Raw genomic sequence first — 20,922 nt, forward strand, 5'->3', positions numbered from 1 at the left:
GATTCTTCCACGCAGTATCTGCACTTAGAACTGCCCAGTGCTGATGGAGAGGTTTATTGCCAGCAGCTATTGTGCTAAAATTGAGAGGAAAAACAATTCATAGTCGGCTTGGGTTAGAGTCTCTAATGGGAGATATTTCTTTCTTGCTAAGAACTTGGAAATGCATTTTAATGCCAGATGCAGTGCTCTGTGGCTAAGAAATATTCACCCTTCTAGGGTTCAGCTGTACAAATACTTCTGCTTGCAGACCTGTGCAAAACACGTTGCACGTGTATGAAGCATGGGTGCCTTCCCAATGGTGGGAGTGAAAAAAACCCTACCCAACAAAAGCAAGGGAAAAAAAAAAAAAAAAAAAAAAAAAAAGCCCAGGATTTTCCAAGAGAAGCTAGTGATGCACTTTGCCCCAGGAAGGCATCTGGCTTTGGGTGTAAGGGCAAGGTTTGTTCATCAGGTGAGTGTGCCGATGCGGGTGGCACTATGCCAGGCACTTTGCCCTGCTGGATGAAGCTGGCATCCACACCCCCAGTGATTGATTTGCCATTGTCTGGTGTGTCACCGAGCCCCCGAGGGACTGCGCTGCTTCAGGGGGAGAAGCTGAGGGAACATGGATCAAGCTTTTAGTGGGAGGGAGAAGCCAAAGGAGGGACACTCATCTCTGTTGCAGGGAATCACGAAAGACTGAGATGAAATGCATGTCTAGATGAGTCTCTTGCCATTTCCCAGCATTGTGGGTCCTTTCTCATGCGCTGCTGTGATCTCCATTTGCCTTTTGAAGGAGGATGATTCAGAGAGGTACAGCAGGTGCTGTGATCCAATGCTGTGTGTGTTAGTGAGTGCGGAAGAGCACTGAGATCTGTTTTGGGGCCCGATGGCTGCTTCTCTTGAGCAGCTTTTGAGAACTGGAACAATTATCCCACCTTTCAAGGCCTTTTTCCCCCCCTAAGCTGCCCTCTTTCCCACTACCAGATCTTAGGCAGAGAAGGGAGTACTGCTGAACCTGCTGGTGCAGATATTAACACAACCATCTTATAATTTAATCGTGATTCCATTAAACACCTTAATGATCAGAGAGTTTCTCACTTGGTTTAATGGACTCTTTTCCAAATGGTAAGGCTGCAAGATCAAACACTTGTTATAAATGTCTGTTTAATAAACAATCTTCCTTCCTAAAAGCTTCTGCCTGGCCAGCAGGAATATAAATGGAGAGGGTGGTGTTTGCAGTTCAGTCTTTAAGGAGACACTGTGTAAAAGATTGGAGCCTATTCCTTTTTATTTTTGTGTGTCTTTATATGAGAGATGAGGAAGGGCCAGGACGTGGTTGTTTTTTTTTTTTTTAAAGTGTGCTTTTTACTGTAAATATATGAGGAAGTCGAGACCCGGCATCTGTGAAATAGCATCTGCTGTCAGACCGACTCCTGGAGTGGATATTCCCTTTCCAACAGATGATTTGGTCATGGGAGTTGAACCAGAAGCTGACAAGCAGATAAGACCAACAGCATGTAATAACCTGACTTAAAATCCTTTTCCATGGCTTTAGTTCAACTTCTTGACCAGGAGTGCTCAGCAGAAGGCGGCACAGCTCTTGAACTTATACAGCAGTGCTGATCTCCTCTGGGGGAATTTCAGGTGGTTTGGTTTTGGTTTTTGGTTTGTTTTTTTTTTTTGTTTTTTGTTTGGTTTTTTTTTGTGCAGAAGAGGGTCCTGGAGACTCTTCCATCAGGGACACACTGTTTAATACAGTTATCTGCACACCTTACTCATTTATTTCAGAGTACACTAAGTGGGTAGATACCTGACAGTGTAAAAGCCCTTTGCCATTGCATAACTGTTGTGTTTGAGGCTTTTAGGAACGCGAAGCCTGTTTGTGGTGATGGTTCGGATGGCCCAAGTGTGACACAAGAAACCTTTCTCAGCCTTTTAATGCCTTGGTGCTGACCCCTGCTTTTGGCTGAATGTGAGAACAAAGAGACCCTGTTTGTCAGATCCCTGACAACCCCTGGGCACAGTATGAGCATCACACGTCGCCTGGGTGGCAGGGGCTCCTACCTCACAGCAGAACTTTCAGCTACAGCACGCTATTGATTGGTAAGCAAAGTTGTTTTTTTTTTTTTCATTGAGGTTAAAATAAGAAATGTATTTGAAGATCAATGGTCTGGTACAACCCCTTGTTCTAGTCCTGCCCACACACCATGATGAGGCTGTCATAGACTCTATGGAGTTCATGCCTCATTTCTGCAGCACATTGTGAATTTCTCTTTATACAGGCTTGCCATTTTCTCTGTCTTATATAATGTATTACAAAATGAATGGTGACAGAAACAGAAAATGTATGGCAAATGGTACGTAGCATGATCCAGCGACCCTGGAGAGGGAAGAAAATTTTATTACTGTGAGACATAATTGACAAAGCTGATGGGAGACCCCAAAGCCTAAGTTTCTCCTCTGAAGGTTCATCTTTAAAAAAAAAAAAAAAAGTTTTAAGAAGGTTTTTAGGTGCTAAAATTCTCCACAGTTTAAGCAGAAACTCTTAGAGGCATTTAATAAGTAAACACTGCTTTGCAGTTTAACAGATCATTTCATTAGAATTTTAATACTTTAGTAACAAAGTTGCTGCAAAAATGTCATAGAAAAAAAGGCTGAGAGTCCTCTAAAACTGCAAAGTAGGAATCACTTTGGCATTTTGAAAGTCTCTGTGAAACTGCTTCCTGGCAAGCTCTGCCAGGGAGCTCAGAGGGGTGTTTTGCAGCAGCGAGCAAGCTGCCTGTGCCTCTCGGCTCATTAATTGCCGTAGTGTGTCTCCATCCAGAGCATCGCCAGCTCCTGAAGGCACTTTGCTGCTGGGTTGGAGATGGCGAGTGCTCGAAGGGCTCGTGAGAGGCACATGGGGAGGCACAAGGCGCCTTTTCAGCTCTTGCTGCCTCTTGCATCCCCTGGGAAGGGCTGGGGCAAGTCCCAGGGGAGCAGGGTGTCCCCTGGGACAATGTGCCACCGGAGCTGGTGCTGAGCGTGCCGCTGCTGTCTGTCCTGCCCTTCGCCGCTGAGCGAGGATGCTCAGAGCATCCCTCTCCTTTCGGCGGGGCTTGGCTCAGGTACCTGCAGGAGGGCAGTGAGGGGCAAGTCCTGGCCTCAGAGGGGGACCTGTGGGGCCGAGGCCCTCAGAAAGGCTGGAGGGAAGTTAGAGAACTGCCAGGGTAATCGTGACACACGACATGGGCTTACTGCCTCCTCCTGACCTACCCCAAGGATCTCTCCTGCCCTGCTGCTCCTGTGGGTAGCACGAGTGGTACCCAGGGGTGTTTACAAGGTGTTTTCAGATTCCCAGGGGGAAATGTAATGCACAGACACTGAAAGTGATGAACATTTATAGTGCAAAGATCATTACGGCTGGGAGGCAACAAATTGCAGCTACTAGCAGCCAGCCAGCCTGCTTGTCCCTAGGAGAGCAGCTGTGCCAGCCCTGAGCCCTGTGTCTGGGGGAGCCCAGGAGCCCCCTGCTTGTCCTGGCTGGGTTTTTTGGGTCCTGTCCTGCCACCTTCTCAGAGCATCGCTGCCTGCCTTCCTGCTCACCGCATTGCTCTGCCTCCCTGCGCAGAGCCGGGGCTGACTCATGCTCTGGAAAGCACTGCCTGTCCCTGCCGGCACAGGCTGCCAGCTCTGCTTGGCTGAGGACCCTGGTGCTGGTCTCACTAAATCCTGGGAAGCGGATAGTGACCCTGTTATGTACTCACCTGGAAAAGTGACTTGGGCATGCCTGATTGCTCTGCCTGGAGACTTTTCATGCTTCCCTTGCAGATATATATTTAGGTTTTACCCAAGGGCTTTTAATTTCCTTGCTGGCTTGAGCAGCTGTGACAGGTATACAGATACCTTCCCTTATTCTTCCAGCACTTTAACCTCTTGTCAGCTTTGTGAAGAAGTAGGGAGAACTTATGAGTCACTGTAAAGCTTCAGGGTCTCATCGCTCTGCTTGTAAGCATGCAAAATGCACCACAGAGATAGGAAACTTGTCGGAGGTATCATGACTTTGTCGAGGTATTTGTTCAGCAGCTGCTCGGGTCTGCTCTATTTCTTCATCTCCCTGCGAAGCAGCCCCAAGTTAACAGACTGGGTTTGCAGCTTTCGTGTTCGTTGCTGCTGAGCCACACTTAGAGAGGTAAAAATGGGTTTGCAAAGGCTGCGATGACAGTTCTGGGATTCGGCGCGCGAGGCTCTTGCAGTGCAGTTATATAATGGCTCTCGCCAGCTCCGGGTGTTGGGGAGTTATTGGGCGAAGGGTCCCTCTGCCAGGATAGCCAAGAGAGGGCTTGTTTGTTAATCCCTCGCATCCATCCAGGGCCAGGGTGTAGCCGCAGGGGGAGCAGCCAAGCCCCCCAGCAGCTGGAGCAGCGGAGTGCTGGGGCTGGCATGGGTGCTGCTTGTTGCACCGGGTGGGAGGGGAGGTGCAGGGCATGGCTGCCTGTTCCTGTGCAGTTCCTGAAGTCCTGGGTCCTGTCTTCTAAATGCTAATATTTTGAAATTGTTAACATTTGAAATGTTAATGCAGAGAATTTGGAGAAGAGGAGAGAAATCAAAGGCTTTTCTAGTATCAGACTCACTGTCCCCCTCCAGGCTTGCAGCCTGCTTGCAAACTCTGTATATATTTTCTTACTTTACATAATTTTTCCATTTCTCTCCATCAGCCCAGCTCTTCAAAGGCTCCCTTCTGTTCCCAGCTCTCTTGCTGCTACTAAATATGCTCTCCTCTGTGCTTTCTAAAGTGTTCTTTCTTTCCTGAAACTCCAGTGCTCCACTTTATTAGAGAAGTCTCCCAAACTCTGCTGAGGAGATGCTGGGCGAGGGAATGAGCTGCTGCCAGGTGCTGCTTGAGTTGTACTGCCTGATTCAGCTGCCAAGACTAAATCGGGGAAGTGAGGGAATAAAGCACAGCCAGTTAATTTCTGCCTGTGTCATGCAAATCTCCCAGGCGCCTTCGAGTGCCTGGTGCAGCATCGGTTGGCCAAAGGTTTCTGCAGCTGTGTGATGGTGTTGGTGAATGTTGGTGTCCCCCACTCCAGGCTCTCTCCTGCTGGGTTTCTTTGGATTGCTGTGGTGCCAGCACCCTCCAGAAGTGCAGCGGGGATGGAGCAGCCCCCCAAGCCCCCCATGGTCCCAGCAGCAGGGAGGTCCTTGGAGGTGACTCCCTCCCAAAGGTGGACATGGCTGCAGTGGTGGCATTGCCTGCAGTAAATGTGCTCCAGTGGAGATTCCTGCATGGAGACAGGGACTCCGGTACGGTCGTGGTGTTGGCAGCAGCCGCTCAGCCCAACTGCTGTCCCAGCCAGCTGCTGCGATGACAGAAATCCCTGCAGTCCATGAACTTCTCCTGAAGTGCTTTTAATGACTGTTTAATATGAACACTTAGCGCTTGCTACAGAGCTTCTCACCCCTGGAACCGAAATGCTTCACTGTGAAGGGTAAGGACCATTATCCCTGTGTTCACAGGGGGGAAATAGCTGGATTTTATTTGTGGGAGTAATTATAACAAGTGGAATTAATCAACTTTTCATATGAATGGTGTTGCTTTTTAAAGACAAATGTCGGGAGAGAGTCCTAGATACAAAGGAGAACTCACAGTGGTCTAGATCCATCTGACGGCTTCTCAGGGAACTCGTCAGTGCCTGTGGTGCAAAGGCATTAACCCTGCCAAGGCAGCGTGCGGAGGGAACAGAAGCCAGTGAAAGTAAATGCAAGACAGGGCACAGTATTGACTTACTCATGCCCTGGATCTTGGTGAGCAGGCGCTGCAGGGAGCTGCTGTTGCCCTAACCCCAGTGTGTATCGCTCCCTCTGCACTTCAAAGCCCCATTGCTTGGGGACACTCTCCCAGCTCCTGAATGCCCTCTGAGTCTCGGCACACATGGACAAATTCCACTGAAATAATTCCTGTTTCTAGTTTCTTAGCTGGAGGACTCAAAAGAGGCCATAACCTCTTATAAGCGCCTGCAAGGTCACTGAGGGTTGGGCTTTGTTTCTCTCCTTTTCTGTCCATCCCCCTCTTGTATTTTGGTTCTCTTCAGGCTGTAGGTTTGCCGGGGAAAAGGGCTGGGTTCTTGTGTTGAGCTGGGGGAGAGAGAGGCTTCTTTTGGCTGGGACCTCTTGGTGTGATGGTAATGCATGTGGTGAATAATAACGGCTCTGTGCACCATGGATGCAGGTAGGAGAGACACTGAGATGCTTTCTCGTGTCGCTGCCCTGCTGCATACAACCCATCACTGGTTCTGTTTGTGGAGATGCCAAGATGTGGATTGACCTCAGAGAAAACTGAAGTCCTGGGAAATCCTCCCATTAGCTTTGGCAATCTGCTGCTGAGGGCCTCTGCTGGCAGGCACTGCAGGGGAGGGGAAGGCAGGAGCTGGTCCGTCAGATACAGAGCACTGCAGGAGCTTAAATGCAGACCCCATTTGCAAGTACTTTGAATTGCAAAGTGCTGCCATGGCCTGGCCTGGCCCTAACCTGGCTGGAGCAGTGCTCAGGCAGTGCTGGCCCTGGTTAGGGAGGGGGATCTGCGTCTTTCTTGGGTAGCAGCCTCTGGGAAGCCCCTGGTCACCTGGAGGCACGTCTTTGTGAACAGCAGGTAGGAGTCACTGTCCATCCCTGGTTTTCCCTGAGCCCCTTCAGGGAGGAGTTGATCATCTGTGTCTTTTAAACCCTGATTTTCATTGCATAACTCATCACCGTCAGAGAAGGGTCTGCTGGCTTGTCACAGCAGCTAAGTGCTGAGGTCCTGCTCCCATGCCGGTGGCCATGTGCCAGAGAGGACCTTCCTCTCCAGGCTAATGGAAAGAAAATGGAGAGAAGTTTTTAAATTCACCCTGGATCAATGCAAACAGTATTTTCTAAGCAATTTTATTAATAAATACACACATCCTGGCTGTCCAGAGAGGATTCCAAAGCATCTCTTGTATATTCTAATATACCAATACAGGTACCGTCTGTTTGACTTGTAAAAGGAGCTCTTTGGATTCAGCCTGCTCATTAACCTCTCCACCTGATGATTGATAGTCACAAATAAGGGCAGAAGGACGTGTCTTGTTAGGAAAAGGGTTACTTGGGCCACTCTTGTGCATGATGTGCTGTTGGAGAGAGCAGGCAAGGGGCTCCTGGGGGTCTCAGGGGTCTGTGTGTGCATGCTCCCACCACATCCCTGTGCAGAGGAGGAGCGCTGGCACCCCACAGGGATGGAAAGGCTAAGTCCTATGCAAAGGAGGAGGGTGTGGAGCATCAACATTATTTTTGTTGGTGGTTTTTGTTTTTTCTTTTTGGCAAATTTGTTATTTCAACTGAAACAAACGGCAGAGGAAAAAATATTCTAGAGAGCAAGCAGAAGCTTCATCTTCTGTGATTTTAACTTCCCATTGGAAAAGAGAACAACTAGTAAAAAGAAAAAAAATACACCTTTACATTTCCTCAAAAATGCTGACCTTTCCAGCCAACTCTGTTGAAAAAAGGATGCTTCTGCTGTTGCTTAAACAATGCTGCTTCATGCGGCATGGTGCTAGCCTGTCTGCAGGAGCCTCGCAGTGAGGCACGGAGTTGTTTTTGCAGAGCTGTGCGTGAGCCTTGGCAACCTCAAAACATTGGCAGCTTTTGAAAAGCTATTTTGCAGAATGCATAGTGACAATGTAGGGCATTCCCCAGTGACTAAAGGGCAAAACTGGTGCGTGTGCACTTCTTGAAAAACACTTCAGCAAATGGCTGGGCCAGAGAGGTTTGTAACGTTTGTCAAAGGATTCGCAGTGCTCTAGAGCCCGCTCAGCCACTAGTATCATGCTATTACATTCGTTGGGGTCTTGAAATATATGGAGTGTTTGTGGTGGTAATGAAATTTCATGGGACCTTGCTTTTCCATGGCGTTATTAAATAAAGGGAGGTCAGGACCGCCCTGCGAAGGCAGCACAAACACAAAGCAGCCCGATGAGGAGCAGCTGGAGGGGCTGTGCAGGGCGCTGCTCCTCGGGACCCGGGTGATAGCCCAAATGGGAAGGTGATTTTCCTAGACAAGCTTGCTAGCGGGTCCATAGAACCAGGGGCTTCACTGGAGAGATAATAATGAGCCTTAATGACTTTTCAGCTTGGGTCCCTCGAATTATCACTGTATTTGTATGAGCGCAGCCCCCTGTAAAGCAGCAGCTCTGCTGTGGCTGATAAAGCCTCTCATGAGATGCTGACACGGTCATGAGTGCAGATGTTTGCTAACAAAACATGCTCTCCTACACCTTTTGTGGGTTTGGAAGTATCTTTGCATGTTAGATGCCTTTCAGGGTGACTTTTCAAGGTTTTTAGGTATATTAAATTGGCTTTTCTTACAGAAGGCTTTGCACGCTAACATGTCTGGGTTATGCCTCAACATAACAGGTTTATTTGCCAGAAGATTATGAAAAAAAACCCCAACCCCTTCCTGTTTCATCAACTAACTATAATGGACCAGGTCATGCGTTATTAATAATAAGTTGAATAGGTGCGTAAAAGGAGTTTTGGCAGTCCGGACTGAGAGCTACTTGGATAAAAGGAGAATATTTGACAATGCAGTTGCTGTGGATTCAATTAAGACTAATGAAAAATCCGTTTCTTTCTGAATCTTATTTTCAGAAATATTATTACCACTGCAACTCCTGCTCAGCAATTCCCAGCATCTCTCCAGCACAGCAGTGGCCTCTGCATAATGCAGACACTGAAATGAGAAATCAGCACTTTGTAATGGGCTCTCCAACTAAAACTAAACATCAGTTTCCTGGCTTGCAGTCAGGTGGTTGGCATTCAGTTAGCTGGACAAATATTTCTGGACCAGAGGAATTCTTATTCAAACTTTGATGTTACCAAGGTTGTGTTTTGTTGATTTTCACCCTGAATTCCCTTGGAGAACGCGTTGCACAAACAAGGAGTTTGATGTATAGCTTACCCTCATATACTTGTAGAGTGGGCTTACTGAGCTGTGCTTCAGGTTACATTTACAGCCGTGGCTCATTCTAGGAACATGCAGTTTCGCAGCAAGAATGGGCGTTCTGGGTCTACTGAGTGATGCATTTTGCCTGTTGCATTATTTGAGCTCAGGGTAAGCATATAGCAGTCACAAGCGGCCATCACGAGCACAGGGGACTTGCAATTAGTCTTAAATGTCTTTTCCTAAGTAATAGTGCTTCCAAAGTTACAGGAAAGTGGCTTTATCCATCGGTGTGATCCTTTACCCTCTGACAGATGGCGACGTGCTCCACCAACAACCCAGCACTCCAGTGCTTTTATTTTTCCTTTTTTCTCCTCAGTGCCCTGGCTGCCCACCTCCAAGCCAAGGGGACCAGGGTGCTTTTCCTGCATTGCTGGTGGCTCAGTGACCCAAAGCGCTCTGGGTTGTCTTCGTGCCAAGCTCCTGCTTTCCTCCTCCTCTTTCAACTGCTCTAACTGACACAACAGCACTTGGTGACTGTCTGGGAGGTGGCTTGGAAGGAGAGATGCTGCTGGGGCTGTAGGTCTTTAGGTGAAGCGTGGAACACGTTGCATTGCCTGGGAGAGGAATGTTTTTCTGACACAACTACAGCAAAGGAACTGCTTCAGCAACCCGACATAGGTCTGAGCAGTCTGAGTAGCTCTGTGGGATTATCCAGCCTCGGAGAGGTGCTCCTCGGCATCAGGCAACCTCTTTTCTGCCTTGGAAGGGAAACGGCTGTTCAAACCAGCAGCCCTGTTTGCAGTTTCTCATGACCCTGCATCGAAACACTCCCCTTTCTCCTGGTTTTCATGTCTTGGTTTGTGTTTAAGTGCTTAACAGAAAGGTGTCTTCATGTAGAGGCTTCCACAGGCAGGAACCGAATTTCTCAAGGGGTTCTTTGATGTGGGTCTTGTCAACTTCTATACAACAAAAATATGACAGGAGAGTTTCCATTTTCTGTTAAAATTGCCCAGCTTTTTTGCTAATACCTCTTCTATTCCATGCTGCTGCTTGATGGCATTAGTTAGATATTAGTTAGATAGATAGATTATAATTCAGGCATAAATCACTTTTCACATCTAATCTCAATCCTGAAATTAATGTTCTTCTGGAGTTAGGAACACAATACAATGTAGAATTTGCAAATAGCTCCCTAAAAGAGGGCTGATTGCCCCAGTTCCAGTGACTCCTGTTATCTAGGAGGGTTCATCAGGCCAACCCAGAGGGCTAACAGCACTAATTACATCTGGAGCAATAAGCTGAGGATGAGGCTGAAGCCAACCATGAAGCAGAAAGGAATGACTCTGTTAGAAAATGAATGCATTGAGCTAATGAATCATTTTGAGGCAAAAGGAGAAATTAAGTGTACGCTGAAAGCTGGCACGTTAGTAAATGGGCTGTGGGTTTTTATCCATTTTACATTTCAAAATGCTGAAATAAAGCATGTCTTACGGTGAAATCCCATTAAGAAATAATGCTCTGAGTAGGGAAACAAGGGTTTGGTTAACAGGAAACAGGGACTTGGTTTCTTTTCCTAGAGCAGCCAGGGACTGCCAGTGTCATGGGGTAAGTCATGGCAAGGTACTGATCTTGGGGGGACGAACAGAGAGCAGAGCTCGTGCCGGACAGCTCACGGTTAAAAGAGGGAAAGAAGAGAACTGGGCTTTTCTTGCCAGAGTTGGGTGCAAGACAGTGGAGTCGGGTGCCCCGCTAGCCTCGCGGTGGTATGGAAGGGTGTGTGTGGTTAGGGCACATGGCTGGTGCCAAAGGAAACAGTCAGCTTGTCATTCTGAAGGTACTTCAGACAGCCTTCGCCCAGTTGTCTGCTCTCCAGCGACCCTCCCAGGTATCAATACGTTGACTCTTTGTGCACCATGTTCAGTTGAAAGAAATGCTGGGGTGGCGCAGAGTTACTTGCACTGGCTCTTCACGTCGTGGTGTCTCAGTGGTGATCAGTCCGTGAATTTGCTCTTCAAGGTACGCAGCAGGGCAGCATTGCCATGAGACAGTGATGTCCAGCTGAGTGGCACTTGGCATACCATGGGGCTGCATCGATGCACCGTGGGGTCACGTTGGCGCAGTGTTGGCGTGTCATAGCGCTGCACGGTGGTGTTGTAAGAGTAGGTCTGTAAGTCCCCCCTCCAAGCAATTTTACAACATGTCACGTGAAGTTGGCGTGCCGTGGGGCGGTGTTGGCGTGCCGTGGGGCGGTGTTGGCCTGCCGTGGGGCGGTGCCGGCCGCCGCTGTCCGTGGTGCTGAGCCCCGTGCCCCGGGGGAGCGGCTCCGCGCTGTGCCCCCCCGTGGGCCGCTTGAAGATGCTCTTTGTTGAGGGCTGCACCAAGCACCACCGGGAGCAGCTATGGACTGGTGGCATTCCCAGAGGAGGGCGGGATGCGTGACTCCCCTTTCCAGTCCCACCTGCGCACTGGGGGACTCACGGGTTTATCTCCCCCTCCCCTGGCTACCGTGAATTCCCTTTTCTGTTTGACACGTGAGAAATCGGTGCCAAGCGTGGTCAAGGAGCAGCAGCTTTTGTTCCCACCCAAAGAGGGAAGGCTGGGTTGTTCTGGGACAGGTGGGGTGCACCTCTCTGGGGGCTGTTGTAGCCTGGCCAGGGGAGCAGGGTTGAGCCCCTATGGCCGCTCGCCGCTCCAAGGGAAGCAGCAGCGAGTTCCTCTCGGCTCGGTTCACAGCGGGTGTGTTTAGGAGGGGACCTTGCTCAGCTGCTCTGTGTGTGCGAGCCAAGCACGCTGAGTCTATTCCCTGGCATGCAGTCCACACACTGCTCTACACAGAGGAATAAGATAAAATAGCTTCCTCCCCCTCACGTTGCTACTGAAAAACAGGGATGGGGAAAAAATAATCCCTCAGCCCCTGCCCTGCTTGTGGTGATAAGAGCACTGCAATCGTTTTTTTAAAGGAGGCAGCCAAGTAGTAATAATTACATTATTTACTAAACAAAGCCATTTCAGAGATTTCTGTATTGTGGATGTTTTCTGGGTCATTTTGCACCAAATTCATTGCAGCAGCAAAGCTGGAGAGTTTGCCTTGACTCCCCTCACTACCAAAATAAATGTACAGGGCAGGATTGTTCCACTAAGCAGCCGTGACTGGGGAGAGAGAAGAAGGAAGGAGATGGTACGTGCCGACAGCTCTAAACTGAATGCGGTGAGGATTGCTGTGTATGAGAGAGTTCAGGGGGGAAAGAGGAGCAAGTCACAGAGGCAGCCAAAGCTGGCAGGATGGCAAGAGCCAAGCTGAAGAATTCCCCCTCAGAGAGCAATTCCCATGTAAAAACTGTCCCACCAGCAACGACAGAAGATGTCCACGGTGTGAGCCCCTTGCTACCGACTCGGAGGATGGGATCCTTGGGGAGTGATGTCGGACAAAGGTATTGCAGGACTGCAGTGGTTCGTGGGGCTGCGTGGGTGGGGGAGGCAGCACCTTTTATCTTTTAAATGAGAGGGAAAGGATTAGTGCCAGTGCAGGCTGGAGGGGTGGTGGGATCAAATCCTTCTGGTAGCTATGTTAAAGAGCCACCCCAGCTTCAAAGTTGTATTATGAAATAGGTAGCTGGAACAGAAGAAAGCCATTTCCTTTAAATTTTTTATAAGTGCTTCTTGGTTTTCTATATGCTAAACCCATGTCTGAATGGCAGCCCTGAGATCGTGGGGCTGCCACACAACACTGTGAACTTGTACTGCGCCTTATCTGTGCAGTGGAAGACTGAAGCTTATTTACACTGCTAACCCCACAGTATGCACTGTACATAAGCACCATGTTTGGATGGAGGGAGAGATGCTTGATTTCTTCATCTGAGGAATAATTTATTTGTAACTGGGGAAAAAAAAAAAAGAAGCTATCATACAAAATGCTGCAGCCTCTTTCTGCAAGCACCCAGCTGATGTGTATAGAAAGAAATGAGCTGTTTTTCAGAATGATAAAATGCTTTAATATTGCACTTGAATTACAGTGTTTCAGAAGAAGACAGGTCCCCTAGTTATGATGAGATCAGGGTGCATATGTCAGTAATCCAGTTCTTGTTCTGTTCATTCCATTTTCTTTCTTTTTTTTCTTTTCTTTTTTTTGTGTGTGTGTGGGGGGGTTTGTTTTGTTTTGTTTCCCCTCATCTAGTCAGCCTTTCAGCCCATCCATGCTCTCTTTCTTCTTGGCAAAAATTGCCTCACCTGTGATTGTGTACTGTATATCTTCTAGGATGTAACTTGGTGCTGTTTCTAGCTTGGGTTTCCAGTGCAAATGAGCGCTTTGGAAAGCTGCTCCTCATGGTGAATTTTACTTGTTTGGCTTTAGATTGGAAAGAATTAGCACCTCAGCTTCAGTATCTCAGTGAATCCTACTGGTGGGCTGGAGGGAAGATGGCACCAAGCCAGGACTGGCAGATGTGGTCCCCACTGGGGAAGCTGAGGAAGGAGGTGTGTGATGTGGGGGCAAGGCAAGAGCATCAGCGTGGGTGTTCCCCCGGTGCCGAGCTGTGCCAGGGATGTGCTTTAGTCTCCAGGTCTGGGAGGCAGAGTCCTGGTGTACTTGTGGAACTGAGAGTGCATGTCTCAGTCTGGTGTGTGGTGTGTCAACTCTCCAGATGGCACCGATGTTGGTTCTCTGGTGAGCAAACACTTGGATCTTGTGGGTTGTTAGGCCTTCTGACTTCATGCGGCAAGGGCTTACACATGTAGAAAGCTGTAGATGGGCATCGTGTGGGTGCATTGGAACTAAATCCCTGAAGCTTCTGTGGTCTTGGTGTGTTTTGACAAGCAATCTGAATCTGCTCCCAGTGTCAATCAGACTACTTTCGCTCTGCTTTTGCATGTTGCTTTCATTGCTTCAAAAAGACATCCAAGATAGACCTGTTCTAGGCTCTGCACCTCTGAAGGCATGGCCTGGACACTATTGCTGGCAAAGCCTAAGGAGTGAGTTTGCTTTCTCTCTGTGCTCCTTCAGGTACTGTTGATGTAACCCTCACAACAGTGCCAGTGTTCAGATCCAGATGCACTGGGACTACAAAAAGACTCGTACTTGCAACTGGGGGACTCACAAACCCATCCCAACCACCGTTACTCAGCTGTGATTAAACATGCAAGACAGGCATCTCCTCTCCTGCCCTCAGAAGCTTGGGAGGTGCCTGCCCAGGACCAGGGAGCCAAACCTTCATCCCTGGGCTGACCCGCCTTGTCTTTTGCGGGGGGCATGGCACAAAGGAGGGATGCTGCAAGTCATTGGATCTGGAGGGGCAGGGTGCAACGATTCCAAAAATTGCATAGCTACAGTGTTTTAGTGGACCCTTTCCAGAAGGTCAAGTGTGCAGAGCACACCAGGGTGCCTCAGGGCATTATAAAAGAACCCCATTCCCTCGGTTTTGCTGGAATTTCAAGTGTTTTGCTGCAGTCTTGTGAGGAGCTGATGCCAAGAGTTAGAGAAGTTGATGGCAACACTTTTACATTCTGGCAGTGGGCAGAGCCCTGAGCTGCCGCTGGCAGTGTTTGAATTCCCGACTGCTGGGCTTCCCTTCTTTGTGTGCCACTTCCCAACAACTGAGTTGGCAATTAAGATTAAGATTTGTGCGCTTCTCTTTCACTGCATGTGTGAGCAACAAAGGCAGGAAGATTGCTTTGGAAATGATGAATAGTGTGTTTGAGATGCTTCGTCTCCTCCAAAGCCAGACACAAGCAGCCTTATCAAGTTAGCAGTGACAATTGTCACTGGAAGTTGGGAGTTAATTTACCTGGTGATGGTGTAAGAAGATGCTGTGTTACAGGATCTTGTCAGGGATGCAAATGAATTTCCTAGATGACTGAATCCAGTTACATTTATTCTCACCTACCTTATTTACCTCATTGCTCTGTCTCAGCCATTGCAGCATCTGAAAGCTTTTAGGGGTTCTCAGTCAAAACAGGAGGAGAGGATTTGAATTCCTCTGGAGAGAAATCATTCTACAGCCATGTATTATTCCACTTTTGGAGGTAAAAAGGGGAGTTCGGGGCTGGCCCTGGGCATCCAGGACAAGGATGCTTTCCTGTGGGTGGAGAGCTGTGGGTGGGATGGGACTTGCCCAGGCTGCTCATGTGGAAGTAGCTCCCACTAAAGATGCTTGCAGCTACTTCTGTACATCAGGGGCTGCTCTGAGAAGGGGATGCAACCTGGGCAGCCCCCCGGCTGCTTTGGGGAGGGCAGGCTCTGCTGCCAGACCTGCTGCCTGGGCACTGAAACTCTCCTGGCGTGCAGCAATTGTGTGGCTGGAGCAAGCCGTGAAAAGTTGAGTCTTTCTCCTATGAGCCAGGCTTTTCCTGAGACAGGTTGGTCCCATGTGGCTTGTGTTGGGGAGAATTTGAAAGAGAAAGGTGTGACAGGGAACAAAATCACAGAAAAGCCAAATGCTGCAGTGTGCTCTCTATTGAGCGGCTCTGTGTTTGGGAGGAAGCTGCTGGCAAGCATGAGGACATGTAAATATCTGTGTTTGGATCCCGTTTCATGGGCTGGGGATCTCTTCGTCATACCGGAGATGCGGGTTTAAAAACACAAACAAACATTTTTATAAGATAGTGGTGTCCTGTTTATGCAGCTCTGCTGGATGTAGGGGAAACTCTGACCATTACCCGTCCTGGGGCACTCTGATGCTCTGAAGGGATTGCAAACATACCCTTAAGGTATCTGATTTTGAATCTCTGCCCTAGGCCCTGGGAGGGGGGCAGTGCTGTGTGTCCCCTCCCTGCCCCACATTTCCACCCTTGCCTCTTTGAGTCATGTTTGCTGAGCTGCTGATAGCCAAAATCTGACCTGCTGAGGTTTGGGGAAGAAAATTAGCATTGCAGGAGAGTTGAGGTTGGGGAGGACCTCTGGAGGGCTCTGGTCCAACCCCTTCTCAAAGCTGGACTAACTTTAAAGTTGGCTCAGCTGGCTCAGGACCAGCCCTGCTGAGTGTTGGACATCTCCCAGGCAGGAGATTTCTCAGCTTCTCTGGCTGCCTAGTTCAGAGCTTGATCACTCTCAGGATGAAGAATTTTTGCCTTGCTGCATCTTGTACCTGTTCCCTCTTGCCCTTTTGCTGTGTGCATCCGAGAGGAGGCTGCCTGCACCTCACCCGTCAAGTAGGTGAGGGCAGCAATTAGATCCTTCCCTCCTTTTCTTCCCTTCAGGCTGCACAGTCCCACCCCCCGCAGCCTTACCTCGTCTCTCAGTTTGAAGTATTTTTGGCAGGAATAAATGGGACTTTTCTTCAGCCATGTTACTGGCAACAAAGTGGCTGGAGTCTACACAGTGAGAAATAGCAGCACTCTGCCAGGGCCAATTTAATGCAGTGTCTCTTGGAGGTAAAGTGCTTTGGGGAGTGAGGAAGTCACCCAAACGTATCTGAAAATGTAATTTCTAACCAGTCGATGTTTTTTGCCCCAAGGGGCAGCCAAGCGTTAACAAACGGGTCTCATTAAATGTGTTTTCATCATCACCTAACACTCAAGCAGACCAGTGGAAAAGTCCAGTGTGGCTATTGAAACCATTACAACCACTCTGTCCTTGCAGCCAGGTTTCCTGGTGGTGGTCTCTGTAGCAGGTCACAGCAGCAAGTGCCTGGGTGCAATTTGCCCCGCTGTGCAACCACCGCTGTGCCATGTTGCTGAATCCTTTCAGGCAGGGGGACAATAAGTCAACACCAAATTTAATTTTTTTTTAACATTTCTTTAACAAAAGCCTTTTCTAACAAAGAGCTTTTGGAGATGTATCTCTGTCTTCAGTGAATAGCATAAGCAGGTTTGCCACCTCAGCTTTCAGTGAGGTGTTTTTGTGGAGGAGAAGTGCTGTGGCAGGGACTTCCCTTGTGTGGGGCTTGTCCACCCTGGCCCCCGGCGCCATGCAGTCCTCCCTTGGCTGCCTGCTGAGGGTTTATATCAGAAACTGGAGAAATGCTGAGTCTGGGGGTGTTGGGATGGTGTGGTTATGGGAGGATTTCTGTGGCTGTGCCAGACCTAGCTCCAGCACTTCTCCCCTCTGAGCCAGAGCAGTCTGTGCCACCCAAAGCAGGCAGGAACCAGTACTGCTGCAGGCAGGGTCCCTGCAGGAGCCTTCGGAGAGCCTGAGGTGTCCAGAGGGTTTCACTTACAAAGTCCTTGGCTTGGTCTGCTCTCCCTCTGGATGGGCTGGGCACTGCCTCGTCGGGATGTATTTCTGGTGGTGGGTCTCTCTGTACGGAGAGCACCGAGTCCACGCCAGGGTTTGCTGTGCCCCACAGCTGTTTGCTGGCAGGGTGTTGATGCTCTGTGATGGTTGTCCAGACTGGAGCACAGCATCTCTGAGCCTTCTGCTGGCAATAACCAAGCCATGGGCTGGTCTCGGAGCTGGGGTCCAACCACCCAGCCTGCCTGCGGGTCCGTGCCCAGAATCCCTGGGGGAAGGTGCCTGCTGAGCATCGCCTCTCCTTGCAGCCTTGTGTGTAGTTTCCTTGGGTTGTTCTTCCAGGCAGCATCGTAGGGCTGTGTGCGGGGTGGCATTGCCCGCACGCCATTTAACCTGGGTATGTCCTTCCCACATACCAGTGGGTGCTGCTGTATGATGCTGAGTGTGTTTTCAGTGTGGGACCACCTCAAAAATGGGCAGGGTGCTCAACTGCTGAACTCTGTTATAAGGGTGATATGCAAACACGCTGCCTGATCCTGATGAACAGGAAATGATCCCAGATCCCGGCTGCCAGCACAGCGAGCAGACAGCTGGCATCCTTCGCGCTAAACAGAGCTGTTCATAAACACAGCCAGTGATTTCATCCCGGGCTGTGGCATGGGGGCTTGAGCCTGGCTGTTTCTGGGCTCATCCTGGGGCTGCACTGGAACAGCTCTCAAGCTCTGCTCATCCTCCCCATTTTGCTCCCACTCCTCTGTGCGGGGACAAGACCTACATCACCGTGTCCCAGTCAGGGCTCAGCTCTGAGCTCCCTCCTGCGGTTTCGGATATATTTCAGAGGCTGGTCCCCTGTTTGTGGTCCCCGTCCCTCAAGTCCCTATCTCTGTCCCCAGGTGCACTCTGGCAGAAAGCGTTTGCATCCCCTGGGTGGGGGGCAATGCTAATCCCCAAGCTGTTGGTGCTGTAGCCGGGTGCCTGAGGGGAACAGACTGAGTTTTGGAAGCGCTGAGCCCTCCTCCCACGGCTGCTGGTGAGACGCCAGCACCACTGAAAATCTCGGTGCCCTATATAGGCGCTGACACGCAGACGAGGCGCCTAACCTGAGGATGCCTACACTTGAAACACGCACTTGGGCTTCTGCTTGGTTTATTTTAGGTCCCTCATTGCCATCAGGTCCCATCAGGGCATGGGGGTTAGCACGTTTCTCCTCCTTCTCCTCCAGTGGAGGCTTTCCTGCTCATGGTAAGAGCAGGATGCAGCCATGGCCATCCCTCTGAGTGGGCACAAGCTGCCGGTGCAGCCGTTGGTGTCGTACAGGGCTCCTGCACAGCGGGGTCTTGCAGCCCACCTCCCAGCTCAGGCATAGTCCTTGACAGGGCTGCAGGGACTCATTTAGCTCCTTGGGAAAGGCAGGAAGGTGTGTGTTAGAGCAGCCTCAGCATCTGTAGGGCCTTTTTGCCCAGCAGACAGAGCCCAGTGCCCAGGCTTGGCAGCACCTGCCCCTTTGGGAGAGCTAAAACCTTCTGGAAGGTAATCATGGGCAGTACTGGGAGCTGCTGGGCACTGGGCTGGGAACGGCTTGTCTGGCTGCTGCGGGTAATGCTGCGTTTTTGGCACCACCCCTTGGTTGGTTCTAAACTTTATGTCATTCTAGTTGTGATGTGGGTTTTGCAGAGTAACACCAAGGACAACTACCTCTGTGATTAACGCAGCACCTTGAGGTGCCGCTCTGTGGGGAGGAGGCAGCCAGGCTCACGGTCCGGGGTGCTGCCGGTGTGGCGTGCTTTGCTGCTGGTGGCGGGCAGGTTGGTCTGTGTGCCGCTTCTCCAGCCATCAGGCTGTGTGTTGGCGTGTGCCTGGAGCAGTCAGTGTTTTTTCCAGGTGCCTGCCGGTTGCTGAGCTTCCTCCAGACCGAGGGTTTTAGGGGCTCGAGTCCTTTCCCTGGGGTCACCCCACTCTGTCCCACAGCCGGGATAGGTGGGGTGCCCTTCCCAAGCACCGAGCGTGTCCTCCCCTCTTGCACGTTTGCAAGCAGGATGCATGCATCTCCCTCTCCCTTTCCCCTTCCTCTTGGTTGTTCCTTCTCCCCCTCTTTACTTTCTTTTTTCGTCTCCTCCCATCTGTCCTTCGCACATCAGGCTATTTTTGGGGATGAGTTTCTCACTGTCAATATGGTAGGAACCGTGGTGCATCTCATGTCTTAGGGGATGAACACCACTTTGGGAAGCCTTCCCAAGCAGTTACCTTGCTTGGTTCATCTTAAACCCCCTGCCTTACCCCTGTTTTGAAGGCATTTCAAGACTGGGGGCTAAAGGGCACTAAATCTGACAGCTGTCTCCTCCAGCTCTGAGATAGAGCCAGAAAAGACAGCCACCAAATATAGTGTCCTTTAGCCCCTGGCCTTGAAATGCCTCCGAGCCTTGCAAGTGGTTATTAAGCAGCCTGAAGCCCAGTGCGGTGTTGGCAGGTCATTACTTGTGTCTTTGTAACATCCAGGGGCTTTAAGTCAAGGCATGATTTTTTATTATTTTTTTTATTATTTTCTTGGAAATGATGGCTGTAAATTGAATAGGAAATGCACAACCAGAAATTAATTTTTAATACCTTTCATTTACCAAAATACCTCCCAGAAAAATTGGGAGACAGCGGTAAAGGCGCAGAGCTGGCAGGGAGTTTGCTGGGAGGGAGCAGATCTCTGTGCAAGCTCAGCTGAGCTCTGCTGTGCTTTGCTGCTCTCTGCTCCATCTGAGCATCTTCGAGTACTTGAAATACAGGGACAGTATTTAGCCTCAAATTATCTGCATGAGGCAGATGAACGAAATGCCACCCAGATCCCGCAGCACCCTGGCAGAGCTGGGAGGAGAGCTGGGGTTCGGGGCCAGCTGCTGTCCCCTCCCTGGAACACAGGGGCAGATGGGATCTGCAGCTTGCATGCCTGGGGGTCCCCACATCCTTGCCCAGCTTGAGGGGGAACAACTGCCTTTGCTGGGGTGTGCTGGAGCTAGAGCCAGAGCCAGGGAGGCAGGGTGGGGTAAAAAGGTGGCTGCTCAGCTGAGGAGCTGCTGTGCAGCGTGGGTGGGCAGGTGATTGCTCTCTCTTGTACATAAGCAAGGTTTATTAGTGGCTTTTGTTCTAATAATAAATGCACCATTCTCTCCTCACCTTCTCACAAAACTTTTCCATTTTGTAAGGGGTTGCAGCTTGCAATGCGCTGGCAGACCTGTCTCTGCAGCAGTGAAGTTTCTTCCTCCTCTGCTCCTCTCCTTTCTCTCGTCCTTCCCTGCTCTGCCCTTCTCTCTGGGAGATGCTGCCTGCACCAGCCAGGAGCTTGGCATCATGGTTTAATGGTCGGCAGTGCCAGGGTGATGGGGCTCAGCTTCCTCTGGGCGGGTATGGCAATTCTCTCCCAGACCCTGGACTCTGGAAGGGAGCGAAGGTTGGGCTCGCTGCCCGCATCGTAGCTGTCTGCCATGGTAGGAATGAGATGAGTTGAGGTTTACCTGCGCAGGGATACTCAGGGAGGCAGATCTGGATGAAATATAAAAGTGAATTTAAAGTAGATTTCCTAAAACAAATTACAAGCCAGTGTAGCCTTTCTGACTCAGTTAAATGGCTTTAGTTCTGTATATTGTAAATCTAGTCTTTCAAGTGAGACGGTGCACAAAAGGGTTCATGCCGTTCTGCTAATCCTCTCTAGCAGTTCACCTGGATTAATTGCCAGATAAGTGACATTGCAGACAAGTCCACAAAAGCTGGGGTGGAGTTTGTGCAGAGCAGCAAAGGGAGAATGCTCGTGCATCCCCCTGGGGCTGGGTTAGCAGCTCTGCTGGGGCTG

At 49.9% G+C, this 20,922-nt stretch overlaps 1 protein-coding gene across 6 annotated transcripts in view; it reads left to right on the top strand.

Annotated features, from left to right (window-relative positions):
• Positions 1-20,922, top strand: part of KCNT1 (potassium sodium-activated channel subfamily T member 1) — a 100,561-nt gene that overhangs the window by 29,782 nt on the left and 49,857 nt on the right. For 2 of the 6 annotated variants that reach the window (XM_037399662.1, XM_037399664.1), the window contains exon 1: positions 12,073-12,354. The exons of the other annotated variants lie outside the window; for them this stretch is intronic. In XM_037399662.1, the coding sequence (XP_037255559.1) occupies positions 12,206-12,354 (149 nt within the window). In that variant the 5' untranslated portion in view covers positions 12,073-12,205. Of the gene's footprint in view, positions 1-12,072; positions 12,355-20,922 lie in introns of those variants that run through there. 6 annotated transcript variants of the gene reach the window in all.

This window comes from Falco rusticolus, chromosome 9, assembly GCF_015220075.1.
Source record: "Falco rusticolus isolate bFalRus1 chromosome 9, bFalRus1.pri, whole genome shotgun sequence".
Classification (NCBI taxonomy): domain Eukaryota; kingdom Metazoa; phylum Chordata; class Aves; order Falconiformes; family Falconidae; genus Falco; species Falco rusticolus.